Raw genomic sequence first — 12465 nt, 5'->3', positions numbered from 1 at the left:
CCATTCTCCTGCCTCAGCCTCCTGAGCAGCTGGGATTACAGGCCACCGCCACCACGCCCAGCTAATTTTTTTGTATTTTTAGTAGAGACAGGGTTTCACTGTGTTAGCCAGGATGATCTCGATCTGACCTCGTGATCCACCGGCCTCGGCCTCCCAAAGTGCTGGGATTACAGGCGTGAGACACCGCGCCCGGCCCTGGCCCAAATTCTTTAAATCAAGAACTTGATTGATATTTTTGTGCATCACAACCAGGCCCAGGCCTTCCTGTCTGCCACTGCTAACTTATTTCCTTTGTCAGGTTTCAGCTTGAACCTCACCCCTGGCATTTTCTCTGACCATGTAGACTAGGTTAGGGCCAATAACACATTTACACAATTTCTGTCACATGGTGTATCATTATTTTTAAGAACTTACTTGCTATCTACTTGAGTAGAACATAAACTTCATGAGATCAGAGACTATATTTATCTTCCTGTATATTCCTTACCTAGAACATGCCTGGCTTTCTAAATATTTGTTGAATAATTTGCCAATTTGATAGGTGAAAAATCATAATTTGTTTTGATTTGACTACTTTGATAACTAATGAACTTGAATATTTTTATCCTGTTGATTGGCCATCCCATCTTTACTTTTGAATTCTGCCTTTCACATGTTTTCCTGTGAGAGCACTGCCTTCTGCATGACAGTTTGTAGGAGCTTCTACCACATCGTAGACATTATCCCTGATGGAAGGTTTTCTCTAGTAACTCATTCATATTTTTCTTTAACAGATTCCGAGTTTGGGACCAAGAAGGAACTATCTATTTTAAACCAAAAATTTTCCGAAGAAGTAAAAACCCCAGAATTTGTATCAAGAAGTCTCTTAAGGGATAATGCACAGGCAGCTGAGTTTCGGGAAGCATGGTGCCATGAGGGTAAACTCGAAGAGCACCTGGGAAATTCTGCCGGGCAGAGTTTGAACAAACCCAATATTCACAAGAGAGTTTTAACAGAAGCTACCATGGGTAGGGAAAGATCTTTGGGAGAAAGACCCCAAGAGGGTAGTGCATTTGATAGAAACTTGAATCTGAACCAAAATGTTGTTAGACTTCAAAGAAATAAAACAGGAGAGAGGGTCTTTAAATGTGATATATGCAGCAAAACCTTCAAATACAATTCAGACCTAAGTAGACATCAGAGAAGTCACACTGGGGAGAAGCCATACCAATGTGGCCGGTGTGGACGAGCCTTTACTCACAGCTCAAATCTTGTTCTGCACCATCACATTCACACTGGAAATAAACCATTTAAATGTGATGAATGTGGGAAAACTTTTGGACTCAATTCTCACCTCCGTCTTCATCGGAGAATTCACACTGGAGAAAAACCCTTTGGCTGTGGTGAGTGTGGGAAGGCTTTCAGTCGAAGCTCAACTCTTATTCAACATCGGATAATTCACACAGGAGAGAAACCCTACAAGTGTAATGAATGTGGAAGAGGCTTTAGCCAGAGCCCCCAGTTAACTCAGCATCAGAGAATTCACACTGGAGAGAAGCCGCATGAATGCAGGCACTGTGGGAAGGCCTTCAGTCGAAGTTCCAGCCTTATTCAGCATGAGAGAATTCACACTGGAGAGAAGCCCCATAAATGCAATCAGTGTGGGAAGGCCTTCAGTCAGAGCTCAAGCCTTTTCCTCCATCATCGGGTTCATACTGGAGAGAAACCCTATGTATGTAATGAATGCGGTAGAGCCTTTGGTTTTAACTCTCATCTTACTGAACATGTAAGGATTCACACAGGAGAAAAACCCTATGTTTGTAATGAGTGCGGCAAAGCCTTTCGTCGGAGTTCCACTCTTGTTCAGCATCGAAGAGTTCACACTGGGGAGAAGCCCTACCAATGCGTTGAATGTGGGAAAGCTTTCAGCCAGAGCTCCCAACTCACCCTACATCAGCGAGTTCACACTGGAGAGAAGCCTTATGAATGTGGTGACTGTGGGAAGGCCTTCAGCCGGAGGTCAACCCTCATTCAGCATCAGAAAATTCACAGTGGAGAGACTCGCAAGTGCAGAAAACGTGGTCCAGCCTTTGTTCATGGCTCTAGCCTTACACCAGATGGACAGATTCCCACTGGAGAGAAGCACAGCAGAGCCTTTAGCCATGGTGCAAATCTCATTCTGCGCTGGACAGTTCACACTGGTGAGAAATCCTTTGGATGTAATGAATATGGAAAAGCTTTCAGTCCCACCTCACAACCCACGGAAGATCAGAAAATGCATGCTGGGGAAAAGCCCTATAAATGTCAAGAATGTGGAAACGCCTTCAGTGGAAATTCAACCCTTATTCGACATCAGGTAACTCACACTGGTGGGAAACCCTGTCATTGCAGTGTCTGTGGGAAAGCCTTCAGCCAGAGTTCACAGCTCACACCACCTCAGCAGACTCATGTTGGAGAGAAACCTGCTTTAAATGATGGATCTAAAAGATACTTTATTCAAATCAAAAAGATTTTCCAAGAAAGACATTTTTAAAGTGATAAATGCAGAAGACAATTTAGCAACTGTTCACTTTACATTAGAAGATAAGGTGGCATAATGAAAGATAAATAAGGTCTAAATATTCCTGGCAAAGTAAAATAAATAGTTCAGATGACTACTAAAAGTCATTTAAAGTCATTAAATCTGGGAGTAAACACAAGATAATTCATTCTGGGAAATCAGGCTGTCTGTGTAAAGGCTACTGCTGTGCTCAGGAGTTGAACCGTGTGGTGCTGTGTCCGGATACTCATGATGAATGGATGGAGGGTGTGAAAAATGAGCCCAGCTGGTGCTCTGGGTCTACCCTGCCTGACATCCTTCCAGTCTTATCCTTTGTTTCCTATCCAGGCCCAGGCTTGTGGCTGAGAACATCCACTTTCAGTCCCATACATCTGCCTCCAGGCAGAGAACTTGCGCCTGCTGGTGGGGCTTAGCCTTATTCCTTCCACCACCTCTCCCACCAGCCCGCAGAGGAACTGCAGGTAGACGTTTCCTCCTTGCTTGGAGCCCCAGTTTTTGCATTTCATTTTCATTAAAATGGAAGTTAGTTTGGTTTTGGTTCTAAGGAACTCTACAGTTTAGCAGAGAGAGGGACCTCAGGGGCCAAGAAAGCAGGGGCCTACCAAGTATCTCCACTTTTGAAAATTATAATTACTGATAAAAAAAATTTTTTAAGGCAGGTTTATTGAAGCATAATTTATAAACAATAACATTTTTTTAGTGTATAGTTCTGTGGGCTTTGACAAAAGCAAACAATTGTGCCACCACCACATTCCAGATACTGAACATCTTCACCACCACCCAGAATTCCTTTGTGCACTCTTGTGGTCAACCCCTCCTCAACCCCAGTCTGTGGAAACCACTGGTTTGTTTTCTGTCCATCGCCTCACCGTTTCCAGGATTGCAGTGTGCAGCTGTTTGCGTGTGGCTTCACTGAACGTGATGCATTGGAGTCATCCACATTGCCTGTGTAGACTGCTTTTTTACACCAAGTAGCATTCCATTGTATGGACGGAGCCATTTGTTTATCCGTTCCCGCATGGAAGGGTATTTGGGCATTTTCACTATGGGCAACTATGATTAAAGCTGCCATAACTGTGTATCAACTACAGGCTGTTTTGTGAATCTAACTTTTCAGTTATCTTGGGTAAACAGGACTGGGATTGCTGGGTCACATGGTAAGCTTATGTTTTACATTTTAAGAAACTGCCAAACTGTTTTACAAAGTCAGTTGTGCATCCCACTGACGATGTGAGTTTAGTTGCTTTGAATCCTCACCAGATCTTGGTATTGTACTTTTTTTTTTTTTTAGACGGAGTTTTGCTCTTGTTGCCCAAGCTGGAGTGCAATGGCACGATCTTGGCTCACCACAACCTCCACCTCCTGGGTTCAATTCTAGCGATTCTCCTGCCTCAGCCTCCTGAGTACCTGGGATTAAAGGCATGCGCCACCACGCCTGGCTAATTTTGTATTTTTAGTAGAGATGGGGTTTCTCTATGTTGGTCAGGCTGGTCTTGAACTCCCGACCTCAGGTGATCTGCCCACCTCAGCCTCCCAAAGCGCTGGGATTACAGGTGTGAGCCAATGCACCCAGCAGTATTGTTCATTTTTTAATATTCTAGCTATTTTAGTGGAGATGTAGTGGTATCCATGGTTTTAATTTGCATTCTCCTATTGACCATGGTTGGATCAGTAAGCATCTATTTAAAGAGTTTCATTGGGAAGTTTGAATAACACTGTAGTAGTTAGTTTCTCAGTGTGATCACCTCTGAAATTCTGATAATCAATTCTTTTTTTTCTTCTTCTTCTTTTTGAAACAAAGTCTTGCACTGTTGCCCAGGCTGGAGTGCAGTGAAGTGATCTCGACTCACTGCAACCTCCACCTCCCAGGTTCAAACAATTCTCCTGCCTCAGCCTCCCGAGTAGTGGAACTACAGGCACGCACCACCATGCCCAGCTAATTTTTGTATTTTTCTTAGAGACAGGGTTTCACCATGTTGGCCAGGATGGTCTCAAACTCCTGACCTCGTAATCCACCCACCTCGGCCTCCCAAAGTGCTAGGATTACAGGCGTGAGCCACCGCGCCTGGCCTCTGATTTTCAATTCTGAGACTCTACCTGCAAGAATCTTTTTTCAAATCTACTCTTCATTCCCTCCAGGTCTAACTGAGACATTTCCCCCCTACAAGGAGCCTTCCTTAATCTCTCATTTCATCTTTGTTTTCTTTTTTTCTTTTGAGAGTGTCTCACTCTATCACCCAGGTTGGAGTGCAGTGAAGCGATCACAGGTCACTGCAGCCTTGACTTCCTGGGCTCAAGGGATCCTCCGACCTCAGCTCCCAAGTAGCTGGGACTACAGGAACACATCACCATACCCAGATAATTTTAATTTTTTGTAAAGATGGTGTCGCATCATGTTGCCCACGCTGGTCTTGAACTCTTGGGGTCAAGCGATCCACCTACCTTGGCCTCCCAAAGTGCGGGCCTTACAGGCGTGAGCCACTGTGCCTGGCCCTACTGTTTTCTTAGGGAATTTGGAGTCACTGCTGCATTTGGTTTAACATCCATTCTGTGATTTGCTGCACTTATTCCCCCTGCTTAGGTTCTGTCTCCCCCACTTTATTATTAAAATTCTTATCACAGAACCTCTTCCAAGTGTGAGAATTGCCAGCCTTAGTGTGGTCCATGTGGAATGGTCCACACAAAAGAGGGAGTGGATAGCACAGGCTCGCCTGGAGGGTCCTGTCTCCCTCTGCAATGGATTCATTCTGACCTCAGGGAAAACACTGAATCTTCTTGGGTCTCTTTTTCTCCAACTCTAAAATGGGGGGGGGGGACAACTCCCCCACTTGTAAAAAAAATTACTCTCTTTACTCTTGTATCCCATAGCACAACATTCATATCCCCACCATTTCAACTCACATTTGCCTTTCTACCTGGTTACCCTGCATTCCACGGAGAGCTCTCTGCTGTCAGAGACGTCGCCTTACGTGCCTTTTTATCTCCAGCACAGGTGCTTAGGATGTACTTAGGATGATACAGAACAGGTGCTTAGGATGTACTTGGGAAGGAAAGAAGAGAGGTGACAGCAGGAGAGAAAGGAAATAGTGCCAAGAATGTGCTTTGTGTAAATGTGAACCTTGTGTTCTGCTTATGCTCTGTTCATGAGCACACTGGCTACATTAAAACTGTTTTCCCCTTCTAATCTACTGGAAGGCTCCCACAATGATGCCTCCCTTAAGAGGCCCACAGGTCTCACATTTATGTAGAACGTAAGGAAGCACCGGGGCATAGGAGGGCTCCTGTGTGGCTCCAACAGCTGTTTTGACACGTACTTGCTGTGGACCCTGGGACTGAGGATGTTAGAAGGAAAATTCATGGTTAAACACTAAGAGAGTGAGGGAACACCTCAGCGGCTAAAAATGAAGACTGAAATGAAAGTCAGAGCTTCCCACCTGGAAACTGATGCTAGGACAGCTCTGGGGCCCGTTTATAGCCCCCCTGAAGACAGTGAGGCCTGAGTGGCTTGAGGGTGATGGTTGGAACCTGGGACCCTATCTAAAGGATTGAACCCCCTGTATAAAGACAGACTAGGAAAAAATCCACCTGCGCATAGGGAGATGCTGGGCAGTCTCTATAAACTTAGGAGATGGAGATGGAGCTGGAGTCCTGGGAGCCCAAGGTGACTAGAAGTCAAAGAAGCAGAAGAAAACTGTAACACAACAGAAGTAAATATCCTCAAGCAAGCATCTGGAGATACTAAAACGTCTAGAATCAGATATTTTAAAACTAAGAAAAAAAGTGTCTCGTCCTATATTCTGCACCCCCAAAAAGAAACAGGAAGAAATACAGGAAGATATGGAACATAGGTAGGAGATTACAGACAAAATGACTCTTTCAAGCCTACTTCTAAATGGTTAAAAAAAGAGAAATAATATAGCAACAGTTAAGAACTGGTAAGTCTGAGTTAAGATTATTTGGGAGTTCTCTGCATTATTGCAACTTTTCTTTAAGTTTGAGATTATTTCAAAATAAAAAGCTCAGGGAGACTGGGCATGGTGGCTCATGCCTGTAATCCCAGCACTTTGGGAGGCTGAGGCAGGTGGATCATGAGGTCAGGAGATTGAGACCATCCTGGCTAACACAGTGAAACCCCGTCTCTACTAAAAACACAAAAAATTAGCTGGGCATGGTAGCGGGCACCTGTAGGCCGAGCTACTCGGGAGGCTGAGGCAGGAGAATGGCATGAACCCAGGAGGTGGAGCTTGCAGTGAGTTGAGATTGTGGCACTGCACTCCAGCCTGGGTGACAGAGCGAGACTCCATCTCCAAAAAAAAAAAAAAAAAGCTCAGGGAGATGTTGGTTAAAGGATATCAAATTTCCTTTGTGTCCATTGGAGGAAGTACATAGGAGGAATAAGTTCAAGAAATCTACTGTACAACATGGTGACTATCGTTAATAACAATGTAGTGTACTCATCAAAACTGCCGAGAGGGTTTTTCTCACCACAAAAAACGTATGTAAGGTATGCATATGCTAATTAGCTCAATTTAGCCATTTCACAATGTATATATATTTCGAAACATGTTGTACATGATACATACATACTTCTTTTGTCAGGTTCAAAATTGAATAAAAACTTTAGAAAGCTTAAGGCCGGGCATGGTGGCTCACGCCTGTAAACTCAGCACTTTGGGAGGCTGAGGTGGGTGGATCACCTGAGGTCAGTTCAAGACCAGCCTGGCCAACGTGGCAAAACCCCATCTCTACTAAAAATACTGTCCTTCAACTTCTATTACTCAGAGCTTTAAAAAAATCAGTCTATTACTAAGTCCAGTCTTCATTAATTTATAAACTTTTGTCAAATAATCTATTGTACTTTCATAATTATAAATAAAAAATTAGGCTGGGTATAGTGGCTTATATCTGTAATCCCAGTACTTTGGGAAGCCGAGGCAGGAGGATTGCTTGAAGCCAGGAATTAGAGACCTGTCTGGGCAACACAGTGAAACTCTGTCCATACAAAACCCACAAAACTTAGCCAGTCATGGTGGCTTGAGCTTGTGGTCCCGGCTACTTGGAGCCTGAGGTGAGAGGATTACTTGAGCCCAGAAGTCTGAGGCTGCAGTGAGCTATGATGGCACCACTGCACTCCCGCCTGGGTGACTAAGCAAGACCCTGCCTCTTAAAAAAAATTAATATACTAAGAAGTTAAATGTTCAATTTAAGAAGTTAGACAAAGATTATTAGAGTAAACCTAAAGAAAGAAGTAGTAACGAGAGAATGAAAATTTTAAAAAAGGAAACAATAAAGTCGAGATGAAGAAAACCAAAAGGGGCAGGTTATTTGAAAGAGATACCAAAAGCACAAGTGACAAAATAAGAAATATTGACCACATCAAAATTAAGAATTTTTGTGCTGCAAATGATACCATCAAGAAAGTGAGCTGGGCACAGTGCCTCACGCCTGTAATGCCCTGAGCACTTCGGGAGGCCAAGGCGGACGGATCACGAGGTCACGAGTTTGAGACCAGCCTGGCCAATATGCTGAAACCTCATCTCTACTAAAAATACAAAAATTAGCCAGGTGTGGTGGCAGGCGCCTGTAATCCTAGCTACTCAGGAGGCCGAGGCGGGAGATCTGCTTGAACCCAGGATGCAGAAGTTGCAGTGAGCCAAGATCGCGCCATTGCACTTCAGCCTGGGCAACGGAGCCAGACTCCAACTCAAAAAACAAAAAAGAAAGTGAAAAGATGACAGCCAGGCGTGGGGGCTCAGGCCTGTAATCCCAGCACTTGGAGAGGCTGAGGCGGGCGGATCATCTTAGGTCAGGAGTTTGAGACCGGCCCGCCCAACATGCTAAAACCCGATCTCTACTAAAAAGTACAAAAACTGGCCGGGCGCACTGGCTCACACCTGTAATCCCAGCATTTTGGGAGGCCGAGGTGGGCGGATCAGGAGGTCAGGAGTTGGAGATCAGCTTTACCAACACGGTAAAAACCTGTCTCTACTAAAAATATAAAAATTAGCCAGGTGTGGTGACGCGTGCCTGTAGTCCCAGCTATTCGGGAGGCTGAGGCAGGAGAATCGCTTGAACCCGTGAGGCGGAGGTTGTGGTGAGCCGAGATTGCACCCTTCCACGCCAGCCTGGAAGACAGAGTGAGACTCCGTCGCAAAAATAAAAAAAGGTACCAAAAACTATCCAGGGATGGTGGCGCACGTCTGTAGTCCCAGCTACTCGGTAGGCTGAGGCAGGAGAATGGCGTGAACCTGGGAGGCGGAGTTTGCGATGAGCCCAGATGGCGCCACCGCACTCCAGCCTGGGCGACAGAGCGAGCCTCCGTCTCAAAAAACAAACAACTGAAAAGACAACCCTCGGCAGGTGAAAATATCTGCAAACCATCTATCTGCTAAAGAACTTGTATCTAGAACAGAGAAACAACTCTTACAACTCAATAAAACGACAAATAATTTTAAAATGGGCAAAAGATTTAAATAGATATTTCTTCAAAGATACACAAATGGCCATTAAGCATGTGAGGTGATGCTTAACAACGTTAGTTATCAAGGAAATACAAATCAAAACCAGAAAGCGACACCACTTCACACCCACCAGCTATGGCTATGATTTTTTAAAAAAAGCCAATAACAAGTGTTGATAAGGATGTGGAGAAACTGTCATGTATCGCCGTATGGATGAACAGATGCAGAATGGGAAGGTACAATGAGGCAGCTGCTTTGGAAAAGTATGGCGCCCCCTCAAGAAGTTAAACCTGAAGAAATTCTCAAATTCAGACTAAGGCTTTCTTCTGGCACTTCCTGAGGCCATGCACGCATCCTTTGGGCCCTTCACCACCTTCCCGCACCCAGTTCCATGTGGCCCCTGCTTCTCTGGGTCCAGGGCCGACGCTGCTCACCTTTTCCTGGGAGAGTCCTGAAGCCGCTGAGGCAGAGAAGGCCCAGCTCCCTCCACCCCGACGGGACCGCGCTGAGGTCCGATCCAAGCGGGCTCCAGACTCCCCTGCAGGACTGGAGCCGGTCATCCCGCAGCCTCTGCACGACGCTCACCCGGGCTGGCCTCCTCTTCTTCCCAGTCCTCACTGGCCGAGCCTGCGCCTCCCAATAAGCCAAGATTACAGGAAGCCTCACCTCACGGTCTGCTTCTGGGACCCCACCCTGACGCGCATGGTCGGCATTGCAAGTTCTAAGGCGTTCTGACAAATCGTGCTTTAACCTCCACAGAGGGAAGTCCCGCGGAAACTCCGCGCGGCCCCTGCTCCCGGGCAGGTCAAGGCAGAGCGTGACTTCTGGGGGTCAGGCGCTTCCGGCGGATTTTGAAAGGGGGGCTACAGCTTCCGGAACCCCAGGTTTAAGGCGCCGAAGAATCTAGGGCCACCAGAAACTTGTGGTCAGACAGCAGCTCCCACCCCGCGGAAAACGCGCGCTCTTAAAACGGGGCTGACGCGATGGCGCCAGGTTTTCCCTCAGAAACGTTTCTCTTTGATCTTTCCGACCCATTTAGGGGATGCTTGAGGCAAAGGATTTCTCGCCCTCTACCCACCCGAGGCCCTGGGCCAGAACTGAGGTGGAGAGCGCTGAAAGAGGCGCGCGCCGGGGGCTCCTGCGGGGACCCCTCAAGCCACTCTCGGCGTCGCCCCGCGGACTCGTTAGCGGCATCCCTGTGGGCGCCTCGCCTTCCCGCCCTAGAGGAACGACCAGGTGAGGCAAGGAAACGCCTGGCTGGGGCAGCGGGGACGTGGCCCCACCCCACGCTTTTGTCCTAACCACCCCCTCGGCGCGCTTCGCCGACCACGCGGCAATGCGGACGCCCAGACTCGGGGGCGGGGCGAAACGGCCCCCCCTTCCGGGAGAGCGAGCGCTTCTGGGCACGGCCCCGCCACACGCTGCCACCATCGCGCCCACTGCCACTTATGGGGGCTCCTCCGCCGGTCAGGGACGTGCTGGGGCAAAGCGGGGCGGGCAGCAGGGGCGAGTTCGTGCTTCTCTCGGGTCGGAAAGGAGCCCTGCGCCGGAAACCCGGGCAGAAACCTCTTGGGAGCGCACCGGAAGTAGCCGTCCGCGGAGGTCTGCGCACGCGCTCTCGGTCCGTTCTGGGACAGCCGGTTGACCGCCCACTCGGTGGTTCAACGGTCCCCGACGGGAGCTCGGGGTCCGGGTGAGGAAGGGGGCCTGTTAGTGTGAAGCGACTGCGGGACATCCTGGTGAAGACAGGACCTAAAGCCGGCAGAAGATGCTGTGATGTAGATGCAGATTGGGGCGTCATGGTCAGCGATGCCACTGGCGCTCGCGAGGTTACCCAGAGACAGTGTTGAGTGAGAAGCGACCCTGGTGCCCCTGGGGCAGTTGAAGAGGAAAGAGGCGCCCTGGGCATGGAGACCAATGGGGCAGCCCTGGTGGGAGGTGAGGGACCCAGGGGCCAGGGGCCACAGAGTCCCTGATAGAACTAGGCCCCTGAGACCTCAGTGTTGCTCAGGACTGTTGAGTTCCTTGGAGAATGAGAACTAAGGACTGAAGGTAGAAAAAATATCTGTAGGAAAAATAGGTATCTTGGGAATGTTTCCAGGTGGCTGTGGTTGATGATATCCACAGCAGGAGCCCGGAAGCAACATGTCAGAACCTTAGTCTTGTCACCCATTTGGGGAAAAAGTTATCTCCTAGTCACAAAGATAAAGTTGCCTTTTACCATTAGCCTAGTACAGTCCACTGTGGTGGCAATGAGCGGTGAAGCCAGCTGGACTTCCTGGATCCAGTGGGAACTTAGAGAACTTATTCTGTCTTATAATGGGATTGTAAAATGCACTAATCAGCACTCTGTAGCTAGCTAGAGGTTTGTAAAATGCACCAGTCAGTGCTCTGTAGAGCTAGCTAGAGGTTTTTAAAATGGACCAATCAGCAGGACATGGGCGGGAACAAATAAGGGAATAAAAGTTGACCACCCCAGCCAGCAGGGGCAACCCACTGAGATCTTCTTCCCTGCTGTGGAAGCCTTGTTCTTTTCCTCTTCACAATAAATGTTGCTGCTACTCACTCTGGGTCCGTGCCATCTTTCAGAGCTGTAACACCCACTGTGAAGGTCGGTGGCTCCATTTTTGAAGTCAGCAAGACCATGAACCCACTGGAAGAAACCAACTCTGGACACAGTAACAGTCGCTGCCATTCATGGAGCACCTGCCATGTGCCAGGTGGTGCTAAGTGCTCTGCGTGTGCCAGGTAAGGATTGACATCACCATTTCACAGGTAAGAAAACTGAGGTTAAACAAATTGTCTGTGATCCAGATCCATCTGTCCCACTCCAAAACCCTCTTTTTGCTCCCCCCAGGCTCTGACATTCGATGTGGCTGGCCATCGTAGGGACAGACAAGAGACTGTCTTTAAATGTGTTACTGAATAATTTGGGAGTCATTCTAAACTTCCATCAACTGTAAACTTACTGTCCCAAAGGGCATAGAATGAGATTTTAATTTCATGAGCAGAAACCTAATCATTCATTAGAGAAACACAGAGGAAACTAACATTCAGCTTGGACTCTAAGCCTTAGAGGAAAGAAAATGGAAAGACAAAGAACCAGTAATGTGCAGATACTGTCCAGGCACTTTCCATTCCTCATGTTCTGGTTCCTGTTCCTCCAGCTTCCCTCAAACCTGTGCACAAACGGAGGTACAATCCCAGTGGCAACACTAGGGTTGCTGACAACTTTCGGGCACATGTTAAGAATCTAGCCTCCAGCAGGGCTCAATTTGTGCCCTGGCTTTCTGGTCTTCTATGTCCACTTCCTGGAATGTAGGGATCATCTCAGCATGAGGGAAGAATCAGGTATCAGAGCCTGCAGAGCCACTGTCCAGACTCTGGGCAGGTGAGTTTGCCTCTCAGTAACCTCCCTGCTGATCTCCCCAGTACAAGTGCGCTATGGCCCAGACCCTTGACCAG

The 12465-nt window shown here is 47.6% G+C and overlaps 1 protein-coding gene across 1 annotated transcript in view; it reads left to right on the top strand.

Moving 5' to 3' along the window:
- LOC101006668 (zinc finger protein 251) overlaps positions 1 to 3624 on the top strand; it is a 37411-nt gene extending 33787 nt beyond the window's left edge. The window contains exon 4 of the mRNA XM_021942764.2: positions 774 to 3624. Coding sequence (XP_021798456.1) covers positions 774 to 2512 — 1739 coding nt within the window. The 3' untranslated portion in view covers positions 2513 to 3624. The remainder of the gene's footprint in view (positions 1 to 773) is intronic.
- The last annotated feature ends 8841 nt before the right edge of the window (positions 3625 to 12465 follow it).

Source organism: Papio anubis, chromosome 8, assembly GCF_008728515.1.
Source record: "Papio anubis isolate 15944 chromosome 8, Panubis1.0, whole genome shotgun sequence".
Classification (NCBI taxonomy): Eukaryota; Metazoa; Chordata; class Mammalia; order Primates; family Cercopithecidae; genus Papio; species Papio anubis.
This window is presented reverse-complemented; position numbering and strand designations above follow the sequence as displayed.